The sequence below is a fragment of the Anastrepha ludens genome, chromosome 5 (assembly GCF_028408465.1).
Source record: "Anastrepha ludens isolate Willacy chromosome 5, idAnaLude1.1, whole genome shotgun sequence".
Taxonomy (NCBI): Eukaryota; Metazoa; Arthropoda; class Insecta; order Diptera; family Tephritidae; genus Anastrepha; species Anastrepha ludens.
Window position 1 is genome coordinate 70,854,018 of NC_071501.1, and position 26,752 is coordinate 70,880,769.

The window sequence follows — 26,752 nt, forward strand, 5'->3', positions numbered from 1 at the left end:
AAAATTCACGATCGGCAAATTATGTTTTTGAAAGTTGAATAATACAGAACACAATCAGGAATGTATTTACCAAAAAATTCGAGATACCGGTCGCGAATCAATAAGTGCAGCGCAAGGGCAGAGTATTTGTTTATGGTCGACTTCTAATCCAAGGAAGCAACACAGAACTCCACAAAGTATATCTCAAAGAGAGATCGCGAAAACGCTTCAACTAAGTAAGGCTTGAGTATAAGAGACGATAAAAAAATATACGAGAAAATGAGATCAGTGACTCAAAATTCACATTCAGGACGCCCACAGAAAATTATAGAACAGGATAAGTGACAGATTATGCAGATTGTGAAAAAATAAAGGTTTGTTTCAGACACATTTCGAATATACCCTGTTAACAAAATTTCCGATGTGTACTCTTCCGAAGCTCTGCTATGGCTATAAATGTCTTTCAGCAGCTAAAAAGCCACTGATTTCGCAAATAAATTAAAAAAATCGCTGAATGTAGATTGTATCGTCACTGGTTCATTAATCAGTGGAAGCGTGTGGTTTGGCTACATTAAAGCACAATCCAGCTTCTACTTAATACAAAGAAATGCGTGCATGATTTCAGTAGAGGTAAGATTATTATTTGAGGAGCTGTGACTTAGTATAGATCCTGGAATCTATGCAAGGAAAAATACTTCGAAAGTGTCCACAATTTGTTGTTGCCATTATTGCAGAGAAAATTCCTTTGCGAGAGACAAAGAAAGAGAGAGAGAGAGAGAGCGAGACAGGGCATTTACTTGATTGAATAAAATGCGCCAGAACTTTTGCCAGGATCAAAATTATTGTATAAAGTATCCATTTTTTTTAATTAATAGGTCTATTTATAAGTTCGTGCGGTTTTACAACAGATGGCGTAACTTGATTATTATTCCATCGATCCACATTTCCAAACATTCATTGGAGAGCTACTGTCGTAAGGCACAAACGTCAGTATAAGTTTTTTATTTGAAGCGTAAACAACAATATTTTTACCACACTTGAAAATGTCGAATTTCGTGCCAAATAATGTGTTTTTGCGGGGAATTCTTCTTCATTATTTTAATATGAAGAAAAAAGCAGCCGAAAGTCATCGTATCTTGGTGGAAGTTTATGGTGAGCATGCTCTATCTGAGCGAACGTGCCAGAAGTGGTTTGCACGCTTTAAAAGTGGTGATTTTGGCTTGGAAGACGAAGAACGCGAGGGTGCGCCGCCAAAGTTCATGGATACCGAATTGGAGGAATTGCTCGATCAAGATCCGGCTCAAACGCAAGAAGAGGTTGCAAAAACTTTGGGAGTTGATCAATCAACCATTTCCAAACGTTTAAAAGCCATGGGAATGATCCGAAAGGTAGGCCATTGGGTGCCGTATGAATTGAAGCCAAGAGACGTTGAACGCCGTTTTATGGCATGCGAACAACTGCTTCAACGGCACAAAAGAAAGGGTTTTTTGCATCGAATTGTGACTGGCGATGAAAAGTGGGTCCATTACGACAATCCAAAACGTCGGGCAACGTATGGATACCCTGGCCATGCTTCAACATCGACGTCGGCGCAGAATATTCATGGCCTGAAGGTTATGCTGTGTATCTGGTGGGACCAGCTGGGTGTTGTGTATTATGAGCTACTGAAACCGAATGAAACGATTACGGGGGATGTCTACCGACGACAATTGATGCGTTTGAGCCGAGCACTGCGAGAAAAACGGCCGCAATACGCCGATAGACACGACAAAGTTATTTTGCAACATGACAATGCTCGGCCACATGTTGCACAAGTGGTCAAAACATACTTAGAAACGCTCAAATGGGATGTCCTACCCCACCCGCCGTATAGTCCAGACCTTGCGCCATCCGATTACTATCTCTTCCGATCGATGCAACATGGCCTGGCTGACCAGCACTTCCGTAATTACGATGAAGTCAAAAAATGGATCGATTCGTGGATTGCGGCAAAACCGACCGAATTTTTCACAAAGGGAATCCGTGAATTGCCAGAAAGATGGGAAAAAGTAGTAGTAAGCGATGGACAATATTTTGAATATTAAATTTGTAACCATTTTACGTCAATAAAGTTTCAAATTTCGAAAAAAAACCGCACGAACTTATTCATAGTCCTATTAATAAAATCTACGAATATGAACTTTTGGCTATAAAGTAGTAGTGAGTTTTAAATACTGTACAAATATTACGAGTTATTAGGTATGACTTGACTGCTAGTCCTAAACTTTCGCGCAACGCTGTGCTTGTATATTTTTGTGTTCCCTGAAATGTTGTGATAAAATTTCCTGTTTTATAAAAAAAAAAAATATACAATGCAAGGGAATCTTTAATGTTCTGAATGATAAATCTTTGAATTCGAAATACATATATGAAAACTTAAAAAGGCCAAATATTTCTTTTAGGGAGTATACTTTTTGACTCAAAATCCTAAGGTTACTGTTGTTTTGTATGCACAGTCATATTCTCCTCCCCGGCTAACTTCCTATTTAAAAAATATTGATAAGTGAAATGTTTTAAATAAATGAAATATTAAATAAGTGAGGTATCGGGTGGTTTTAAGAACACGGGAACGTAAAATGATAATGCAAAACAGAAATATTGGTGGAAAGAATTTGTTCTATTTTAAGATTTTTAATTACAATCTGGTTGATAAAATCACTGCATTTATTTATTGAAAATTATATTCGGAATATATTCGCCCCGTCTACAAGTTACATGGGCCATTCCATCAGTTCTGTGTTTGACTGCTGTTTCCAATAAATCTGGCAGTATGGCGCCAATGGTGGCTTTTATATTGCAATAAATCGATTTTTTATCGCGCTGTATGGCAGGTTACGCCGTCTTGTTGGAAGCAAATGTCGTTGATATTTGCTGACTAATTTTTGAAAACAAAAATTCAATCAGCATAGCTCGACCATAACGGCATCATCTTTCTCATCTCAAAGTAAATAAGGATTGATGATGCCGCTAGTGCTCTATGAACTTTGCGAACAGATTTATTTTTTCAAAACAAATTTCCACAAATTGGTTGTCCAGGCGTTAAGCGATTCATGATGCCTTGTCAAACCTTACTGAGCAGAAACGTCCACACAGTTTGCTATTCTCAGTTGTCAAACTATAGTTATCCAAATCGATAGTTCTCATGGCGCTAAAAAAACTCCCAGTATAAGTTCTTTGAAAACTGAACTTTGAAAACGTATATTTTTGCAATTAAATAAAATCTCGTGTTATAATACGTACGACAGTACTTTGAAATTAAAATTCTTGTTAATCAAAGCATAGATAAGAATTAGATCTACCGCCTTACCCCGCGAATGATCACCATTTCGCTCACTGTTCGCTTATTGCTGTGGGAACAACTATGGAGAGTTGCTTCAAGCGTTCTTGTCTGGGGACATTCGGCTCACGAGTTTAGTACTGCGTAATTCATGGCCCTTCCCCCATTTCATAATATATTCCATAAAAAAAACTAATAAATTTTTTAACAGCAAGTCAGCAAAAAATCTTCACCGCAAGTGCGTGTTGGGAATAAGAAAAAATAAGAAAATAAAGGGAATACAAATTAAAAAGAATGAAATTTGAAACGCAAAAAGTTATAAAATCCGAAAAGAAGCTGCAGAGTGTCCCATGTGCGCATAATAACAAGCTGCATAAAAAAAAAAAACAATAAAAATAACCAATTGCAACAAATAGCGGATCTTTTTTGCATGCGTTTGTTTTTGTCGAAGTTGGGCCAAGAACTGCACTTAACCAGAGTGAAGAAGGATTTAATTACTCGATTTTTTGCGACATTTTTTGTTTGTTTTACACTTGTTTTATGTGTGCAAATATACAGGGTGCATGCAGTATTTGAGGACATACACGTAAAACGTATGTGGCTAGAACTTCCCGAAATCATTATTTTTCTTTCTGCTTTTTTCAAAATAAGACATGAAGCAAGAATGATAGAAACCAGATTGCGCCCGTCAGAGAGTGCGTGACGTCACGTTTGCCGGTTGTGCGGGACGTCACGTTTGCCATTTGCTCTTCGCAATAAATTTAGTGCTCTTTTATACTCAAAATGCGAAAATTTTTAGGTTTGATGTTTGTTTCTTTTTTTAATTCAAAGCTACCGAAACTGTAACTTAAAAAACTGTATTATTAAGCAAAAGAAGGTTAAAAAGGTCACTCTGAGAAGATTTTAGTGCTAATGAAAATTTGTTGATTTTTATAAAATTTCATAGTTTGAAAGTGCAAATTTAATTTTTTGTTCCTTTTAAGGTTATGCAAGAATATTAAATCGTTTTCTCTCAACTCTTCTTAAGATTGAAAACCTTTTTACACATCTTAAAAGGCGTTTGAACTTACTGAATGCAAATTAAAACCATAGAGGTGTAATCGTTTCGTCCGGTCCTCAATCCTTAGTGGGACATAAGGCATTAAGAGGTGTATTCATAGCAAAAATAAGCAAAAAAATACCAGAAAATACTAAAGAATCTATAATGACATTTTTACAAAAAGAGTACCTTATCCTGTTACATAACCTCAAATATAGCAAAAAAGTCGTTCTCTTAACAAAAAACTCATAAATTAAGTTGTACATAACCATAACACATTTATTTAAAAAAACGCACATTTTAAAAACAATTTGTCACGCACACAAAGTTCTTTAATTCAGTAAAAATTTGATGTTTTATTTTCTTTAAAAGGGTGTTTTTTATTTGCGTTTTTATACCCAAAGCTAGGCAACACTGCAGAACACCAACAACAATTGCAATCGCGGGTGTTAAAAAAAGTAAAGCTAAATAAAACTGAGTGGATTATTGAAGAAATTAAAAAAAATGTATATTTTACAAAATTATAAACAAAATTAAAACATTTAATTAGAACAGGCCGAGAAAAAGTCCTTGGAGAAAGAACTAGAACTCCTAGACTAAATAACCAAAAAAAAAAATGCTAAAAAAGGTTACGAAAATGGTAATCTGGCCATACTGGTGCTAAAAGGACGTAACTCAATGTCAAATTCGCTGAGCGCAAAGTAACGGTGCCCCGATTATTCTTTCCATCATGTGTGCAAATCACATTGATTTATAAATCTCTAATTTTATTAAGTGCGCTCGTTCATTCGCTAATAAGGTTCGTCGCGAATAAGAAGCATCAGACGACGATAAAGAATTTGTTGCAAAACGTAAAATGCACGAGGAACGTTCTGACACTGTCCTATCTGCAAAATTCAATCAAAAAGTGCAAACGATCATTGGCAAGGACTTTCCAAAATCAATGAGGACTTAGCGAGGGAACATCATGTTTCTTTGGGTCTTATCCGCTGAGTTGACCATTAAGATCTCCGGTATAAATCTTACGTTATGGGCAGAAGACTGTTTATGTCGGAGCAAATACGAGAACAGCGAGTTATCTGACCAAAGAATTTCATAAATTTTTTTTCAAAATAAAAGCTAATTAGTTTTACTCTTAAGTTGCCTTCAGTTACCGTACGCACCCTGAACTATTTTTTGATCAGTTTATTTAATGTTATGCGTAAACCGGAGCAAGTCCAGTATTGTACAAAAAATAGCAATAAAAATATTGCGAAAAGTGTTATACTCGTATGTTTATTATTCGACTTTCCAGTGATTTCTCTGGAAGTTCGCAATCATTGTTTGTCAGCACGTCAGCAAATTTTTTGTTTCATATTGCTTGTTGTTTTTTTTTTTGCACGCATTTGTATGAAAGTGTTATTCGTTTGCAATTGTTTTCAATTGGTCTGCCGTTCGGAGTCAGACGTTATTGTTTTGAATAATTAAAAATTTATAATGCATTTATTTAACACACGCAGACACATATATGTATGTAAGCGTATCCTGCCAAAAGTAAAATACAAATTCTGAAATAATTAGAGACAGAGAGTTCGTTTTAGGACTTTAATGAAAGCATAAGAGTTCCTCCCACAACCTGCGTCAAACATTGCATCTGATAAACCCAATTTTCGGTCTTCTCGTCTAAGATCATAGTTTGGTGAGCCTGGGCTGGCAAGACGACTTGCCTCCATGATATAGATTTAGATAAAAAAAAATCGTTTGTCTCAATATGTGTGACAGACGTTCTATCATATGTTGTATTCGCGTGATATAGTGATCCAAACCTCAAAAGATTTAGAACAAAATTATGAGGTCTTCTGTAATTTTACGCAAGTGCAACAGCCAATCATCTACTTCTTTGGTAGCAGCGACCTGTGCTTGGAGTTCACTGCAGCCTGAACTTAAACTTGATGTGGTGCTCCTCGCACAGTACTTCAACACCCACCCTTCCCTTCAATTTCACGCCATCCTTGGATCCCCGAGTCCTCTCTCCAAATGCTGCACTTCACCCACTCTTCCTTAAAGAGATGTGCATAGAGAAGCTTCCGTTGGAGCCCAGCGTGGACGTATATAAATGAGTTTCTACGGGGATCAACTCAAAGCTTCTAAAGATAAGGTAAGTGAGGTCAGGTTTTTAGCAGTTCTGCGAGCGATATTCATAGGTAAGTCATATATCATTGCGTTAAACACTAGAATAGGAGTGGTTCGAATTCACTGATTTCTATAAGGGTAAACCTTTGGGCTCTCTCCAGCTTCTTCACTCACGACGTCCTCTGCAGAGAGTTGCACCGTACGAGGACTCCTTACAATAAAATTGAGTATGTAATAATATTATAAATTCAATAGGTCACGCCATCTGTTAGCAATGGTACCCATAAAACCATAAAATGATTCTGATACCTCCCTAATCCACTCCTCAATATTAGGCTTCTACGATAACTTTCTGTCAAGGATTAGACCCAGGCTTTTTACCCTGTCTGAAAGAGCTCACAAAGCACGCCCGCCGCACAATTGAGGAGATTGATATAAGTAGATATATCTCTTCATGAATAAGACGAGCTAAGCGTAGGACTCACAGCTAAGCCGCAGTTAGCAGACCACTTGGCAACTATATTTAGCTATCCGTGCATCAACTCATATAGCGTAGACAGAATTCTTTCCCTTTACAATGATATCCATGTCATCGGTGTATGCAGCCACTTGACATCCCTTTATTCACAGCTCTCCAAGCAAATCGTTAGCGATAACAACCCAGAGTAACAGTGAGAAAACGACGAGGATCCTATTAACCTGGTACCGGAGAAAGATGGCGCTCTACGCTGCCACAAGCATTAGCTGTTAAAAAAAATGTTGTTCTTACAACAATTAATTGATTGCGCCAATTAAGTTGACTAAATTGACTAAAAGGTTGGTACTGAAATTTTGCAAAATAAAAGAAGATTATTGATCAGCAAAAACTACTGATTTTATAGGCTCATTTTATGCATTTATGTGAGCGCCAGTGTTAATTAGACTGCTAATTTTTTTTTTTTTTGCTTATTTCAAAATATCGAACATTTTCCTCTATCACATCTAACACCAACTCTAGCCTTTTTATAGAAAATCTTTGCTAAACTAAGTAAACAATTTTGCATACAACTTTCTTGCTTTTATTTCGTCGTAATATTTAATCGCCAATAACAAACAAGCAATCTGTTAAAAAAATAACCTTTGTTTTCCGCAAAAGTTCATTTAATAAAGCGCGTTACAAAGTAATAAATTCAGAAGGTAAACTCTAAATATATTTACCTATATTACAGTAAAAAGTATGGAAGTACTTTTAGAAACTTGATTTTTCTACCTTTGGCCAACTTTTGCGATTTCTGTATAATTTCAGCACTTTTTCTCAAATACTTAAATGCGAATAATAATAACTTGAATAGTTCTTCGCGCGTTTTGTGGTTTGTTTCAGTGGTTTGATATTACCCACGGTGGGAAGGGACTTTATTTTATAAAGTTACTGGCAAAGCTGGCACTAACGACACTGGCAAAGCTTTCCAAGGAAAAAGGTTTGCCTCCTTTGAATCTGTTGAGTGTAGCATTTTTAGAATCAAACACAGAATTTTCTCGCCGGATTACACTTATTTTAGAACCGAACACAAAAAAGTACAGAGCAATGAAAGGGCAGCATTTTTTGGGATAATCGAAATCGAAATAAGATAGAATGGTTTTATGTATGGTGAAAACAACTTCATTTGCGCCCACGCCCCGACGGAAGAGAAGGGCGATGCGACCAAAGATTCCTTCTATGAGCGCTTGGAACGTTCCTATGAGCGCTGCCCCGGCCACGACATAAAAACCGTGCTTGGCGACTTCAACGCCAGGGTGGGCAAGGAAATAATTTTTGGTCCTACAGTCGGAAAATTCCGCCTGCACAACGAAACATCCGGTAACGGGGCCCGAAACATGGTAGTCTGCAGCACCAGATTCCAGCATAAGAAAATGCACCAAGCAACGTGGCTGTCTCCTGATCGGTAAACGCGAAACCAAATCGATCATGCTGTGATAGATGGTAGACACGCTTCTAGTGTTTTAGATGTACGTACGATCCGAGGAGCCAACATCGACTCGGATCATTACCTTGTTGCAGCCAAACTACGCACACGCCTCTGTGCAGCGAAAAACGTACATCTAACTACACAAAGAATGTTCGACATCGAAAAGCTGCAATCACAACAGACAGCCAGAAGATTCGCCACCCGACTCTCACTCCTGCTCTCAGAGAGTGCTGCCCAAGAAACCGACATGCACGAGCAATGGAGCAACATTTCTCGTTCTCTACGTACCGCCGCCGAAGAAGAAATCGGATTCCAGCGCGCCCGAAAAAACAGTTGGTACGACGAGGAATGTAATGCTGCTGCCGAAAGAAAAGATGCTGCCTATAGAGCCACGCTGCGATCGGGCGCAACGCGAGCCATGTGGATCGCTATAGAGAGCTAAGAAAGGAAGAGAGACGTATTATCCGACAGAAGAAACGAGAGGCCGAAATACGTGAGTGCGAGGAGCTTGAGATGCTGGCCAATAGGAACAACGCCCGAAAATTCTATCAGAAAGTTCGGCGGCTTACAGAAGGTTTCACTGACATCCAGAGCATTCTTAAAGTATGGAGGGAACACTTCTCGATTCTATTAAATAGTGACAGCTGCGCATGTCACAGAGAATGTGAAGATCCCGATACCCCAATCGCTGACGACGGAGTTGTCGTTCCGCTACCCGATCATGACGAGGTGAGAATAGCAATAACGCGTCTAAAAAACAACAAAGCCGCGGGCGCCGGCGGACTGCCGGCTGAAACGAGGTTTCAGACAAGGTGACACGCTGTCGTGTGACTTCTTTAACCTGATGTTGGAGAGGATCGTACGAACCGCAGAACTTAATCGCTCAGGCACAATTTTTTATATATCCTATTCTTCATATAATCACTTAAGAGATTTTATCCGACATCAATATATTCGGGCCCAATATACTCACAAGGGATGCAATTTTGTATATTAATCTAAGTAGGCACTCTCAGGGACAATTATTTAATCTAACTGCTCGTACAGTACAAGACGATAATTAAATTGAGAAATGGGGCGAAGTTCTTTAATAGTATATTTCCAACACAAAGGAAGACTCAAGGCCACGCTTGAATACTCGAATACTTTCAGTACATGAGAGTACTTAACCGACGAATCTTTTCTAATAGAACGGCATACATATTGCATTTTTTCGTATGACCTTCTCGTTTCATGACTTCCGATATAGACTGACACTAATGGACAATGTTCTATAAATATTTAGCAAAACGTTTCAAACAAATTTACTGATTTAAGATTAGTACTCTCTTAGCCAGCTCATCCGCAGTGAAATTTCCAGTAATGTCTTCGTGTCCAGCAACCCCAATAAGGCTCTGGGTGTACCGCTTAGCTAGCTCATTAAGAATAAATCTACATTTAATTGCTATTTTGGAAGACAAGTATTATTGATTTTATGGCAGCTTGACTGTCAGAACAGATAATGATCAGTTGTGCCGCAACAGACGAGTTCCACAAAGAAGTCTGTTTTATAGCTATCAAATCAGCTTGAAAGACGCTGCAGTAGTCAGGTAGCCGTAGATTTAAGATCTGCAGCACTTCTAGGTGGATGCCCCTCCTTATTATTGTCTAGTCTTGCGCCGTCAATAGCCACCGCACTGGTTTAAGATCCTTAACGTTATTCCATTCATATTTCTCTGGAAATCGTATGGTAAATTTATTTTCGAAAAATAATTGAAGAGCAATATGATCTAGCTCCCTATGTGTACCCGGAAGAGTTCCGAGAATTTACAAGTGCCGAAATCTGAAATCTTTGCAGGGTAGGCAGGCATTCAGTCTGATTTTGTTGCAATAAGCCCGAAATTGTCCATAGTTATCTATGGGAAGATGGTCTAACAGAGTCTCAAGAACATTGCTTGGGGAAGCGCTCCTGTGTTGAGCAGGGATGCTGTGCTTTGTGCCCTTTCCATTTCGCTCTTAGATACAATATTCTCCTATCTTAGCCACCAAATAGTGACCCCGTAAAAGAGGTATTCCTACTAAGCGCGGCTTTACCTATGGCATATTAAGTACTATGCTGGTATAAAATTATTAAAAACTACTCAGTAATGCAATGCCTAATAAAATTTGCCAATAAGGCCTAAAACTATCAACTTTTGCTTACGTCGTAAAATCTGTGAGTGATCTGGACACTAAAACTAAAGTAGGTATTTACACAAAAGCCTGGAGGAGGTCTTTCAGTCAGCTAGACTGTAAAAGTTGAGTGAGTAACATAAGGTCCGCGTGAAATAAAGTTTCCATGCCCAATGGAATGCTTATGACCTCAATGAATCGAAGTAGATCAAACTTGGTGCATGTGACTCGGCTTTGGAATTCCTTTCACCAAAATTTAGTGTCTATAAGTAGCATGAACACATTTAAATGCGAATTTCAGACAGCACTAAAAGAGATAATTTTAATTCACATAAGTTAATGTAACTTGAATTTTTTATCTTTTTAACTTAAAACATCTTTGTAAATTTTACCATAAAAATTGCAAATTATTGTGATTAGCACCAATAATTATAAAGTTTATCCTTGCTGCGTTAGGACTGAATTACTAAACCGCACTTTATGTTCCCACAATAGTTGGCTCTAAGCTATCAAAACACCCTGGATTGAAAACTGATCAAGGAAAGTCACTTCAGCAACATTCGCCAAACATTCACAACAACGCTTCCTAAATTTTACAGTCTGTGTCAGAAAAAAAGAAAGGAAACTACGAGTCGCAATTACTCAATAAACCGTGTAGTCTTCATCATTGTCGAGCATAGCCTGGCATCTTCTTCATGCTTTGAACCAGCTTTTCTGCGTAGCTCGTCGACAAATAGGACTAGATTTTGCGAACTTGACGCACGAGTTGCTTTAAATCATAGACTGGCCTTCCGGCACGATACATTTTCATAGTTTCACACACATTTTCAATGGGGTCGACATCTGGGGACTGGGAAGGCCAGTCCAATACTGTGACACCATTTTCTTGTTTTGTTGTTTCTCAATGTGTTTTTCTTAAAGCAACGGTTTTGATGATGAGGGACGGTAGGATATGTTCGTATGTGTTGATACTCACACCTATTCCCCTTCTATCAAGAACTGCTCGTGCTTAGCGTAGTCAGAAAGAAGGGTACCGCTTAAAAAGTTGGACGCTTTATTGTCGTCACTCGCTTCCAGCCGCGCTCGGAAAAGTCATCAACATTTTTGTACACGTTATACCGCTGATTCCACATCACAACAAACTTTTTTGATTTTTTTATCACTTTCGCAGTCGCGGCGCAAGATAATTTCGGTCCTTTAGAAATCGTGCATAAAAATACCGCCTCAAAACGCTTCGCGTACTTCTCACTAATTTTTGTTTGGTTGAGTTTACGGGAAAGTTTCGAACGACACTAACCTGAGTTATCACTGGCGTCGTAGCCCTTGAGTTGCATGATTATGTAGCAAAAAGCAGAACGAAATATATCTTGAAGTTACAAGAAAAATCCAGTTCTTTTCTTCTGACACAGACTGTATACAGTCTGAATCTGATAATGTGTTTTATGTTTTATGTATAACAGTATCTCATAGTATCTCATGTGGACCCAATTGCGAGTATACTTAGGCATCAACTTTTTCTCTGTTGAAGGGCTGGACGGATAAGAGGGACACTTTATAAAGGAGACCATTGGCAAGCTGCGCATTCATCACCAATACTACTGCAACAATATCAGTAACACTGCCAGAATTTTTACACTGGGCCTTTTCTAAATGCTTGTAATTTACATCTTTCACTCTGTCTATTACAGTAAATTTTCCTAACCTACGATTTCTATGTCGATTATTTATACGATATTTTGTATAAATATTACTTAATAAATTAAATGTAAAAATTGTTGTTGCTCTATGGTATTATGCACAATTATACGGAATTAAATTTACAAGTAGTTTGACATATAAGAATCTGGCATACGAGTATATGGATGTGCATAGTATATGCACACATACATACATATTCCTATTTTTAATCTATCTTCCTAAAAATACTCGTAATCATATGCGTTTTGCGCATTTATGTACCTACCACTAACTTTTAATATTTCTAGAAAATTATAGGAAGATAACTATGAGCTTAATTCCTAATCAGAGATGTTAAAATGTTTTGACGTTTTGGGTCAAGTGTCACGTCAAAAATATTTTGTTGGCAAGTCATATCAAATATTGCATATACGAGTAGTTAATGAAGTAAATAACAAATATGGTTCGATGTTTAAACTAATAATCTGAAATTTTGTGACATATTCGTAAATATTAATTTTCAATAAACTTGAATTGCATTTAATTAAATTCTTATATGTGTAGTAGTGTGAATATGCAAGCAAATCTTTCATTTTTGTCAATAGCGTGTTTTTTGTTTGTTTTCCTGTTATTAAGTCATGCGAGTAATCATTCGGTTTTTTCCATATTTTATAGATTAAGATTTACGCCACCTACATATGGAGGTAGGCAAGGCTTCGTTTACCAAGAACAGCCCGTTATTTTTAAACTGAAATCAAGCTTAATCTACACTAGGCATTATACGATACAATAATCGAAACAAGTGACAGTTACAAAAAGAAAATCTATTTCACAACAATCAAATGATAATCCAATCGCTGAGCGAACTTCGTTGGGCGAAACTACGCTATCAAAATTGATAACATTATCAAATGATAATACAAAACAGAAATATTATATTATTGGAATGATTTTTTTTTCATTATCATTATCTCGTAGATCATTTCCCGCAATTTATTTTTGGAATATGATATCCGGCATATGTTCGCCGCTGCTATGAATTACAATGTCCATTCGATCACTGCTACTAACGGCTTGACTACTTTTTCCAATAAATCTGAATAATGAATCTAAATGAGCCCAATCAATTCGCAACTGTCCCATAGTTATCGATATCGATAGTTCTCATGCAGCTAAAACACCCGATATATGAGATTCCACACAATCAAAGCGACAGCGAAGTTCGTCTGAAAAGATTTTTTTTTAATTTTGCCGCTTGCGAAGTGCCTCATTGCAGAAGTGCTTTGCATTTTTTAACGTGACATTTAAAACTTTGATAATTTCTATTAATCGAAAAATTTTGCGATTAATTTTTCGCTTTTAATGCGAATCTCGTTTTGGTTCGGTGGTGCTTTCCGAAACCCATTACTTTATTTTTCATGATTTTGACAACCGCCTGACGTCATGCACCATAATAATACAAAACAAATAAACAATACAAATAAAAGGAAAGGAAATTACATGTTTGGAAATATTCGCTGAATAGCAGAATATTGTGATTTGAAGATTTAAACTAAACAAGCTATTGAAATTGAAAATGAAGTGCCGCGTGTTCAATTGTGGAAACACACATGTATTATATATTTGGATACTTTGCAGTTCTCTTGAGTTTTTTCTATCATTCACATCATTTTATTCTGTCATTCTTGGTTCTATTTCACAGGACGAAATGTTGTGACGTATATCAAGAATTACGGCATCTGTCCGACGAAGTTCGCTGAGCGATTTGATTCTGTATATACTAAGGCTGGATGGATTTCGTGGTTAGTCAGCTTTCGCCCAAAAATTTTTTCGCCTATGTTCCTCATTTTCTATCATTTAGCAATAATATGTACAAAATGCAAAACAAATTTGTCAACAACAATAGAGTAAGTCAGACGCAATAAAACGAGTTATGTATACTAAACAAACCAACTTTATCATTTCCTCGATCATGGTCTTTAGACGCAATAAAGTGACGTGTTGAGTCATTCCCAAAGAATCAGCTGGGCTATCTTTAGTTTACGCCAATAATTGTACACTATTAGTGACTATCCAAAACAGTTGCGAGTACAAGTAATGGATATTTTTTAATAATGTTTTTATAATTTTACAAGTTGGCGCAAAATTAATTATCCACTCTATTTTTGAATAACTTTTTTATTAAACAAAAAAAAATGTTTTGAGTAATGGAATCTTTTTTGACCTTTATGCGCTCCATAACTTGTCTGTTTGTATGCTGCAGGTGTCTGCTTCAAAAGTGCCAAATATGAATGACGTACGATGCCATTTGCAAAAATTATAAATATTCCGTCCGATACGGTGAAGAGAAATCTGCTAAATATAGAGTAGCAGTAAAATCTGCTATACAGAGAAATCTGCTAAACCAACTGTTCAAGTAAAGACCAGCTGCTTATAACTTGACGTTTCTTTCGAGTATAAAAATGTTAAAATCCGTTTACCTCACCTAATATTATTTAAATTTTATTCACGCGTACGTCGTTTATAAATTTGGGTGAGCTTTCAGTTAATGGGGAATGAATAAATGTAATTACCCTATTTGGAGTGGGATTCATCTTCATGGAACTCTCCACTATTTGGTGATTTATATTTCCCAGCAACGTCATTGATCCATGCCTATTCAAAACGGTAAAGGGAGCCAACATTACAAGTGATGACGGGTAAATAAGTCGTGACTTTTTATTTTCCATTTATTTTAAAAAAATATTAAAAATTTTAATAAAGTCAAATTGTTATAAAAACTCTTCCAATCAAGGTTTTTCTTGTGTTTATGGGTGTAAGGGCTTATGCGTTTCTTGCATGCGCTCGTCCTAGATTTAATATCCACAACGTACGTTGTAAAATATAAAATGATAAAAAAGTTGTTTCAAATAATTAACTTTTTCCAATAAAGAGATTACAGTGAGTATTTCAGAGTTAGTACTAAAACAATAGGGCCCTATATTATGTAGTAGAACATCAAGATGCATACCACAAATTGGGGGAGAAATAGAAAAGAAGAGAACAAAGGATGCATGCGCCAATTATGAATAAATAAAAGTTTTTATGCCATTCAAACACACTTTTTTTGATTTCAAATAAACTCTTTTTTTAACAAAATATGTTTGGTAAATCTTTTTGCAAACAGTTTAAGGCGAGCTTTTTCATGATTGATGTTTCATGTTTTTTTTGGTGTTTCATGCCCAGGGTTTCGAACCAGTGCACTACCGAATGATAATCTCGCATCAAATGAATTCAGCTAAGACGAATTTAAGAAAATATATAAAGAATAGTTACTTAAAAACTATTTGATTAAATTAAAATTGTGAGTATCGGCTATTTTTTACAGTTCTTTCAGTTTTACTTTCCTTTTAGATTTGCCATAAAAAAAAAGATTAATATGGCAACAAAAACCTTATGCACTAAGTACCAAACATTTCGAAAAAATTTACGAAAAATCCAAAAGAGTTAATTAAAATTTCCAATGTTTTACTTTTTTGTTAATTTAATATGGGAATTTAATTTTTATGGTATATTATATTCTAAAAATCATTGAAATTTCAAACTTTTCTAGCGAATTTACGTATTTACATATATTATCATTGAAAATTTTTTAGATATATTGTATATTGTTGATATAGTTATTAAAAAAAAATGCTTCATTATACTGAAAATACAGTATATGCCACTAAAAATCGTATACCTAATTTTTTTTGCGATGTTCACTTATTTTGGTTTATTTATTTTTTAAACTTAGTTAATATTGTGACAAAAATTGTATGCCCTAAGTAAAAAGATTAAAAAAAAATAATAAAAAAATCAACAAAATGTAATGAAAATTTGCAATAGCTTACTTTTTTGTAATTTAATATAAAACCTTTATGTAATTTAAAATTTAATTTAATTTAATTCCAACAAAAGGAGCATAAATAAATCTTCTTTTAAAAAACTAACAAAAAATCAATGAAATTAAAAAAAAAATTCTGTAATAACAGGTGGCGCAAAATTAATCAATTATGGAAAGATTTATAATATTTGCAAATATCGTCCTACGGCAATCATATTTGACACTTGTGAGCTAGACAGCTGGAGCATACAAACAGACAAGCAATGGAGCACGAAAGGGTCAAAATAAAGATTTCCGTCATTCAAAATAATTTTTTGTTTTTAGTAAAAAGTTGTATGGTTTATTTTGCGTCACCCTTTATTTAGCTACGTATTTATATTATTTTTCGAGAGATTCGCAGAACAGAACTATTAGAATTTTTTTTAATATCAAAAGTACAGGGTGTGTCCATAAAAATCGTATACCTAATATTTTGCGATTTAACGTTTGTTTGTTAATTGTTTTTTTTTTACATAGTTGATATTGTGACAAAAACAGTATGCACTAAACTACCAAACTTTCCACAAGCTTGGAAAAACTCGACAACACTTAAAACTTTTTTAAACTACTTTTTAGAATTTTGGTGGGCGGACAGTTTTGTACAAAATTGAATTTCACCAAGGAGAAGCGTTAAATTACCCACTGCTGGAATTTTCTCCTTACAAAAATAATCAAATTAATGCATTAGCAAAAAGTACGGACTCTCAGCGAAAACTTACAACTGCGTTGTGAAGACTATAGCCGCCTCGAACTTACCTAATGCTAAAATTTAATGAGTTATAAAACTGGATATCCACAGAAATTTTCCAAAATCTACTCACAAAAACAATTTGCGGTTTTTTGGTTTTTTAGCCATTTTAACAAATATTGGTATTTTAATTTTAAATTAACTAGTTAAAATATAAATTCAATCAAATTTAAAGAAAAAGTACATAAATTTTGAAAACATTGAAACAGTAACTATCGACTATTTCGTAACACTCGCTGTATTTTTAATGTAATCAAACAAAATGTTAATAATATTTTTTAAACATTTGCTTAAGAATAATACAAATACGTATCTAAAAATCGGTTGGAAAAGTATAAAATTTCCTCGGCTTTTGTAAGTTTTTAAAAAGCTTGCGGCTATAATTCATTTTGCCCTTGTAAAATATATAATAAATAAATTATCAAAATAAGTAAATATTGCAAGAGAGTAGCACAGATTTCACCACTGTACTTTAAATTAAATCAAACTAATTTGCTTAATAATTTTTTTTTTTTTAATTTTCCAACATTGTAATGCAAATACGTAGAAATGTATTTCATTTATTGCTTTGAGATTCTTTTTTGTTATGCCTTCCTTTTTTTCGAATATCCGCCATAATTGCATATCACGTTGCACACTACAATTAAGAAAAAAAAAACACACGAAAAACTAACCAATGTCTTTATTGCTGCACATTGCAAGAAAGTAGACTGTTCGATTTTCAATAAATTAACTGCATTTTCTTTAAATAAATATTCTGGTTAAACCTTTGCCGCATCGATTTGAAAACAAACTAAAGTTGCAGTCAGCCAAAAATTGTATGTTGCATTGATCAGGCTTATCAGAACTTACAAAATATTGAAAAAGAAAATGTTTTTATCAGCGACCTTTTATAAGAATTTGGTATCAACGTGCACACTAACATTTCCTTATATGCATATACAGGGTCCTTCAAGCTGGAGTTTCTTTTTTTAACAGTAATATGTTATATTGTATTTTGACAGCTGTCACAGTTCGATGTTACAGTTCTGTTGCAGAAATTCGACTATTCTATAAAATAAGTTTGCTTTCGCTCTAGAGACGTAAAAAATGAATTACGAAGGTCATTTAAGAAGTCGTTAGAAAATTCAAGTGATGACGCTTGGTTATCATATCGTCTAAGTGGCTTTATATTTAATGTGGATTGAAACAAGAAACTTTAAGTTCTTTAGAGGAATAGAAAAAAGTGAGTTTCAACTGATTTTTTCATTAACGACTTTTTTAATTTACAAACTTAACAAAAAAATGGTTCAGGTCAAAACTGCTCATGTTAAAATTTCTGGAGTTCTCTTATAAATATGAATCTTGTAATTAAAGTTTCGATTATTTAACAACAAATGTCTAAGCATATATCATACATATCTATTTTGAAGACCTTCCGAAATTTTACTTTTCAGAGGATTTAAAAGAGTGGAAGAAGGCAGATTATATAGAAAATTATTTGTGTCTCTATATGTCTCTAAAGACTTATTGAATGACCTTCGCAAAAGTCCACTTACGAAAAGGTGAATCTGTTAAACTTCGCACTTTCGGAAAGTTGTTTTTCGGTCATTAAAAACATTAGTCTAGGCCGTTTCATTGAAAATGCTCTAAGAGAGAGCATTGAAAAAGATTAAAATTTTACTAATTGAAGAGAATGCACCACAATTGGACGACTTGAAACTACCAGTCTGTGGACTTTGTATAAGGGTTAGGTCTTTAGCCTTACAAGTCTCAGACTCAAGAATTGAGGTCGTATGACTATCGACTGCGTTAATTTCATCCAAGAAAAATTGACGGGTTTTGCTGAAAAAATCATCTTCTAAGGCGAAGCTCATTTGCGGTTTAACGGCTGCGTAAATAATCCAAATTAACGGATTTAGGCATTAGGAAATCTACAGTAATATTTAGATAAACACTTGGTCTATATTGTGATCTGCTGGTATCGTTGTGAGGTTTTTTCGAAAATCCAGCTGAAAATGTGTCTACCGCAAATAGTTTACTAAAGGCACCTTCGATTCGCTACTTTTCTGCTCCCTATCTGTGAGCTCTGCTCAGTTGACGAAAAATTTGCATGTGAAAGCAACAACAAAGTTATCGGGCAAGATTCGCCGCTTGCGAATCATTCCCTATTTTCAATGCTGCCAGCTCTCTTTCAGCAGAGTTTCATTAGACCGCGTTCATACAGGGAGACTTTTTTTGCTTCAACATTTCAAATTATCTTTTGGTGTTGCCCGGCGTGTTCACATTCCTTGTAATTCTTACTTTTAGTCTAAGGCCAAAAACAACATTGAGAAGAACGAGAAGATAATGTGTGTTGTCGGAGTACGATCATCACAATTAATAAGTTGAAACAACAAATGTTTTCCTGTATGAACGCGGCCTTACTCATTAAGTGCTTCCAAAACAATGTAATTTTTGGCAGCTCTTTCCCGGTTAATTCACCTATTCACCACTTGCTAACTCTTGGCTCATCGAAAAGACCTTAACCTATTTTTATGTCTCTTATTGATGGTATGGACATTGACGAATTGTGGTTTTAAAACAACTATGTAACATGCTGAACAACCAAGGAAAAAATTAATTCAGTGCAAATGACATTATATGGAAGAACAATTTTACGATATTCCACCATGTCTTCGTCGCCATGATAACCCTATCTAACGTCTTTGGACCATTTCCTTTGCAATCGAATCTCAAAGATAAAGTTTATGGATTAAACTATATAAAAACAGTTGAATTTTGAAATAAAACATTCGGTTTGAAGTTGCCTAGATAGAACCACAATTACATAAGTGCCCATGTCATCAACATTTTCATAAAAAATGTACTGCTCTAATCGTGCACGCGGTGGACATTTGGAAAAATCACCTAACATTCAAAATGTGAACACCCTCTACTACGTGCACAGGTCAATAAACAGTTAATGAGTTCCAAAAAGAAACTCGAACTTGAAAGACCCTACATATATACATGTAAATATGTATCTACACTTGTCGTTTCAGGATAGCCCTTCTTGGCGATGTCTTATCGGTTTCGTTGCTTAAAAAATGAGATTCACACTAGTATACATATTTACGATGCTTTCTGACTTATTGAACATATGCATGTATGTGTGTACTTGTTCATGCAATAATAATCTTGTATAATTGTGTAAGTAAATAGTTTACTGGAGACAACCAATCACCCGATCCGTACAAAACATTGCGCAAAGTATTTTTTAAAGTAAACAAGTGTGTTCCGCCTCACCGATAAGGAAGGGCTGAATGGACAGCGCGTGAGCGTATGTGTGTATATGTATACCGAAAAATCTTTAGTCCCAAATCGAATCACTCGACAAGTAATGACCAAATAGCTGACTATACACATGAACAGGGTTTGCTGCTTGTAGACGCAATTTACAGTGGCGTTTAATAATAAAAGTGCGTGAGTAGAGATAGATGAAAGACGGTGTATGGTGGAGTGGATGTATGACAGACATATGTATGTTACTGTATGTAGGTAGGTAGGGTGGTTGTCGCAAGACACACTTAGACCTTCGGCAGGTCCATTGTGAACTGTATGTAAAACACTATAAAAACAGTAATAAGTGAATATAAGTAGGTATACACATTTTTCAATTTTTCCATTGCTTATCCCGGTACCCACCAGGGGCTCTAGCGCTTGCAGTACAATAGAATGCCTTAGTATTTAAAGAGCGCAGGTATGCGTACGTTTCAACTACTAAGGGGGTTTTCAAAAAAATTTGTAATTAAATATAATATAAACACGTCCTTCAACTTTTTCTATGATCTGGTTATGTAAAAATTTCATCCAAGAATCAGCGATTGAGTCGGTTTGTGTCACAAGTCGGTTATATTAATCGTACAATCTGACTGACTGTGTGTGCTATAGCGACTGAATTCAGGTAAAATATTTACGTATTATTATAATATTATGAAGGGATTTAGCACTGCAAGCTAAAATATCTATTGTGTCTCCTTCATGGATTCAGAGTATTTCTCTGAGAGCAACTTTCTCAATAAATTATAATATTTGTCCTGTTTTATTAAGTTTTATTTCTTCCTCTAATAAATTATGTTTACTGTTTCCTGTGATGATTATAAAATGATTCTTATTAAATTCCAATAGATTATCCCAGAGTGATCTTCTTAATGTTTCCTCAACTTCCTGTATAAGAGAGGAGAAATTACCCTTTCCTAGGCCACATAATGCCTAATAAATGGCAGGTAAAAATATTTAATATACTATTGAATATTTTTGTGCCAGTGAAACAAAATATCTGATTCAACGCCATTCACAGGAATTGTGAATCTCTAGATCCACATTGTGGCGAGATTTGTGTAAAGCACTTGGTCTGGTATACCCTTGCAATCATCTCATAATAAAGTAAATGAGTGCCCTCTTTCCAATCAGCTGACACGAGAGGCTTAATTTGCATGACCCACGAATAATTTCTACTTTAGCACTAAGCCAAGAAAAAAGTAGTTGGCGCTGAGAAGGCGTAAAGTTGGAGAAATCATGTCGCTTACAAAGGGACAGACAATGGCTAACACTGTGTTTGCATTTTCACTTTGCTGTGGCAGACTTCTGCCACTTGTTTCTAGTGTTGTCTTGCAAAAAATATTGGCCTGTGCTGAGAAATAGAGTCCTCTCGCGCTGGTCTATAACAACTACCGGTAAGTCTGCATTACACTTTCAAGTCTGTGTTACTACATCACAGAAAAGTAACAAAGACATATCCGGAAGATACGAGATGTGGGTATTAAATAACGAAATTGATGTTACTATAGGAGAAATACGCATACACCAAAAACGAGGGACCACCACTATGAAGCTTTCTCTTTCGAATGCATTACCTCTCGCTTCTGTTAAGACATCAGTTTAGTGGAACTCTAAAAGAAATCTCAGACCAACAAGAATTGTGGTAGTCATAGAAAATTAAATTAGATGGACAAAATAATAAGATTTAGTAAAACCATATTTTACTACAAACAAATTAATAATAAATACATGCTTTTGTTTACTACTTTAACACAAAGTGTCCAATTTTTCTCGTTAAAACTCATATAATATTTCAAATTTTAGCGTCATAGATAATTTAGTGGCCAGAGCATGTATATATAATATTTGATGTATAGTTAATTTCTACAAACTCAAATAAGTTGTATTTCTATTAAAGTCTATACAAGATGCGAAATGCCGTACAATGAATTGTTAGGAGAGCCATGCTTTCTAAGATGAGCTCAGTTTAGCTTCAAGTTGGAACGCCCTAAAACTGTATATGTATACCAATAAGCAGAGGTCCTTCAGGAACCCCTTGAGCCTAGCTGTTTTTCAAGCTGCGGTGTTTCTCACTAAAATCACAAATGAAGTAATTTCCTAAGAATTTGTGAGTTCTGCTCACCACTCGTTTGTACTTTATGTAAGAAATTGTTTCAGTGGTAGGCTGATCTCATTCAGTAATTTCCCCGAGATGATAATTACATCACGTGAAAGTCAATTTTTTAATATATTTCCACTTAATCATTACAATAGCCTTCAATATATTTACTTTTTTCTACCATATTACGAGTATCACTATTAAATTGGTAGCTTCGCGATAACCCTCAGGCCAAGAAATCAGCCCTTAAAATCGTTAGAATTTAAGTTTTTCCTATTCATAGCATTTGTAATCATTTAGGGTTTGAATTATCAGTAAAAATCGAGCTAAATTCTAATGTTTAATTAAAAATTAAAAATAATTCCTTAATATAATGTAAGTAAATAGGTGATGGTATGATAAGGTAAATGAAATCATGCGAATTGATATTTTTTAAGAGCTTTAATTACACAGATTTTTACTTTCTAAAAAATTGAAACCAAAAATAGCGAAATCCGCGAAAAAAAATATAGGATGCTTTCCATTTCAATTCAACCGGGCCATGTTCTTCGACTTCGATGTAACTGAAATATGTTGCTCTCTGGTCAAAATAATGAGACACGTATTTTTTTGTTCGCCCGAAAAAATTTTTTTTTCAAGAGTTATCGGCAATTTTGTTTTTCGGCTCAAACTCGATTTTTTTTAATTATATAATATAAGAAAATTTTTTTTTTAAATGCCCATAACTTAGTCAAAAATGAACCGATTTTAATAATTTTGAGTTCAAAATGATCGTCATTATTTACACAAGCGACTTCATGTAGAAACAATTGCAAAAAAGTAGTTGAAAAATATTTATTTAGCAAAGAAGAAAAAAAAAATTTAAATTTTTTCGAAATTCAATATTTCAAAAAGTGTATTTTTTTTTTATAACTTTTTCCAAATCAAGAGGACACCTCAAACTTTAATTGAGCTGAATGCCTAGTAGCTAAAATGAGTTGTTTTTGAGTAATGAATTTTTGAGTATAAACCCTGTTTCGCACTTTTTGTTTTTTACAAAATAAAAAATTTTCAACTACTTTTTTGCAACTGTTTCTACATGAAATCGCATTTGGACCCGTTGTGACTATTTACTTATATATTTTTTACTACAATTATTTTTTTATAAAAGTATAGTTCATTTTGTAATAAATACCATTAACAAATAAATCCAAGCTTAAAACTTTGTACCAGATTTATAAAATTCGACAATTTTTTTTTCTAAACTTAAAGTTAATTCGGAATTTGGAAACAAAATTTAGGTACGCAGTTTTGTAACCCAATAACTTTAAAAATAATAAAGGGAAAGTTTGAAATGCTAGAAAATCTCGTTGATTTTTTATAATATTTTTTCCTTGCGTATTTTATAGAAAAATCCAGGATTTTTTTTAATAAGGAGAAAATATTGGGTTGGCAAAAAAGTTATTGCGAATTTCACTCATAGATGGCTTCAGTTGAATTTTTAGGTTTGCAGACGTAGTACAAATGTAAAACACATTTTGTTATTTGATAGTTGGCAATTCAACTGTCAAGCAACAAAAAAAGTTGTTTGATCGGTTGCGTAATTTTCGTTTGGCGTTCGTTGAAAAATGGAAAATCAAAAGGAACATTTTCGTCATATTTTGCTTTTTCATTTCCGCTAAGGGAAAACCGCATCGCAAGCTCATAAAAAGTTATGTGCAGTTTTTGGTGACGAAGCCTTAAAAGAACGGCAGTGTCAAGATTGGTTTGCCAAATTTCGTTCTGGCGATTTTTCACTCAAAGATGAAAAACGATCTGGTCATCTAGTTGAAGTTTATGACGTAAGTAATAATCGATTCGGATCGTCACAGTACAGCACGTGAGATTGCAGAGAAACTTCATTATAACATACATGCATTGAAAACCACGTAAAACGAGTTATTTAGTTCCATGAAAAAATTGCCTTTGATTTTCTAAAAAAATCCGCAATTACTTAGTTGTCAACCCAATACGTAGCACCGTCGGGAAAAAATTATTAATAATCAACAAGAATTTTGAGCCGTTTCAAACTTGCTAACATTTAATTTGCTAAATAACTACGGGCGGCCGCCATAGCCGAATGGGTTGGTGCGTGATTACCATTCGGAATTCACCGAGAGGTCGTTGGTTCGAATCTCGGTGAAAGCAAAATTAATAAAAAACATTTTTCTTATAGCGGTCGCCCCTCGGCAGGCAATGGCAAACCTCCGAGTGTATTTCTGCCATGAAAAAGCTCCTCATAAAAATATCTGCCGTTCGGAGTCGGCTTGAAACTGTAGGTCCCTCCATTTGTGGAACAACATCAAGACGCACACCACAAATAGGAGCTCGGCCAAACACCTAACAGAAGTGTACGCGCCAATTATTTATTTATTTTTTTTTATTGTAAATAACTGTGAACCAATTTTTTTCTTTATTTCTGATTAAACATTTTTAAATTCATATGAGAATTTTATGAATTTTTATAAATTTTGCACCAAGTTTGAAACTTGGACTAATATGGTAATTACCATATTACGGAATTAATTTTTATAAAAAAAACAATTATTTAAATTAGAAAATAATTAATAATGGTCACAATTTGTTAAAATATTTTTCCAAGGGCCGTATATTAGCTGAGTGTGACTTTAAATTTTAAATATTACACAGGTGGGCAATAAAACTTTGTTTTCTGGTTTTCTGTTTTATTGCACAAATTCTAATTCTAGGCATCGAAAAGCACCTAAAGCTATAAATTTACGACTTACTTTTGGCTGCTTTTCTTCGATAAGTGGCTTAATATGAGAAAGTCAATAAAAACATATAAAATTAACTTAGAATATTCACTTTTGAAATTTTTTTATATTATTTTAAACTTGTATGCCATTATTTATGATTCTTAAATTAAAAATACTCCAATGCTCAGAAGTCGACAAGGCGAATCTTTCCAAGGTTGTATCGATGTTACAAATGCAGAAATTTGTTGGGCTATTGTGAAATTCCAGCTGAAGGAAGAAATGGGGGAAAATACAGAAGCACTACTTTGTATAGATTCGCCTTGCGACTGGTTTTATATACGACGATTGCCTTGTTTTGTAGCTCCGCCGGTAAAGCACGCGAGTTCGTTGTTCACTTCATAAACATAAAATGATAGGAAAATTTTTCTTCTAATAGCTAAATAGACGCATGTTGATAAGTAATGTTGGTTACATTGCTTTCCAAGTAACTACTTCACATCTTGATTTAGTATGGCCTTTAAAGGCTGTAAGTAAAGGGCTAACATTAACCCTTCTAAAATACATTAGGCAAAATTAGCGACTCCATGTCATGATCCAAGTATTTCGGACGCTGTCGTCTTCTTCTAATCGAAGTACTCGGAAAAAATTTTTGAACAGAACTACTGAGGTAGCTACTCAGTGAAACAAAAAAATAGTTGCTATTATAAAAATAGTGCCATTTTAAAAATACTAGTATAGCGAAATAAATCATTGAATGTCATTTGCTTGAGAAGCCGCGTATTTTCTAATTACTTCGCCTAATTGATTTTGCACAAACTGTACGAGTGCTTTATAAAATTGGCGCCAACTGTAGCGTGCAAATCAACACCCTCGGGGCAATGCCTGCAAGCATGCGCAATGAAGCGTGCTGGCTGTCGCTGATAAGGAAGACAGCGCAGTTTTTTGCAGTTTCCTTCACTTTGGTTTATGCACATACATAAATAAATAAATATACTCGTATTTTTCAGCATTTATCCACTTGACAACACAAACACTTTTGAGACCAAATTCCACAGATAAACCTTCTTATTACACTTATTTTTATATACTTTTAATTATCAACACATATAAGGTCTCGTATTGACTTTCACTTACATATTATATGTATGTATGTATATGCATACGAGTATGTATGTCTTTAATGGATTCTTTTTATTTTTTTATAATATCATACAACTTTTTTAACTTACAATTTACTCAAATAAAGTTTGAACTTTTTTTTCAGGCGCTTCTAAGTTCTCGAGCCCAACGTGATTTCAAATTCAAGCTACTCTAAAATGCTATGCTGCTGTTGGCTTGTAGTGAGGACTTGTAGTTTTTTTCCTTCGCTAACGTTGCTCAATTCGATTGACTCGGCTTGATCCGCGCTTGTCCGCTGCTTGATAATGACTGTATGATCTGTTTGTCGACCGCGTAGCAAAATAATACTCTGATACTGTTTTCAGTTTTTTATTTAATAATAATCTAATGCTAAGATTTATTTAATCCACATACAAGTATTGTATTGCAAGCATACATACATATGTATGTATAGGCACATGTATTTTCCTATAGTTCTACGTACATACATATATTTATATAGTATGTACAAGTGTAATACATATGGGCGAGTATTGAAGTGCATCGAAAAAAATATTAAAAAATGCACAACAGAAAACAACAAAACAGCAAAACATAGAATTATAAATGATAATTAAGACTTTTC

General features: G+C 34.7%; 1 protein-coding gene across 2 annotated transcripts in view; it reads right to left on the bottom strand.

Annotated features, from left to right (window-relative positions):
* Positions 1-26,461, bottom strand: part of LOC128864141 (protein peste-like) — a 34,130-nt gene extending 7,669 nt beyond the window's left edge. The window contains exon 1 of one of the 2 annotated variants that reach the window (XM_054103660.1): positions 26,238-26,461. Coding sequence is in view for 1 of the 2 variants with exons in the window: in XM_054103659.1 (XP_053959634.1) it covers positions 17,547-17,568 (22 nt within the window). In the remaining variant the exon portion in view is untranslated. Of the gene's footprint in view, positions 1-17,546; positions 17,648-26,237 lie in introns of those variants that run through there. The other variant, XM_054103659.1, reaches the window with a different exon arrangement.
* Between the last annotated feature and the right edge of the window lie 291 nt (positions 26,462-26,752).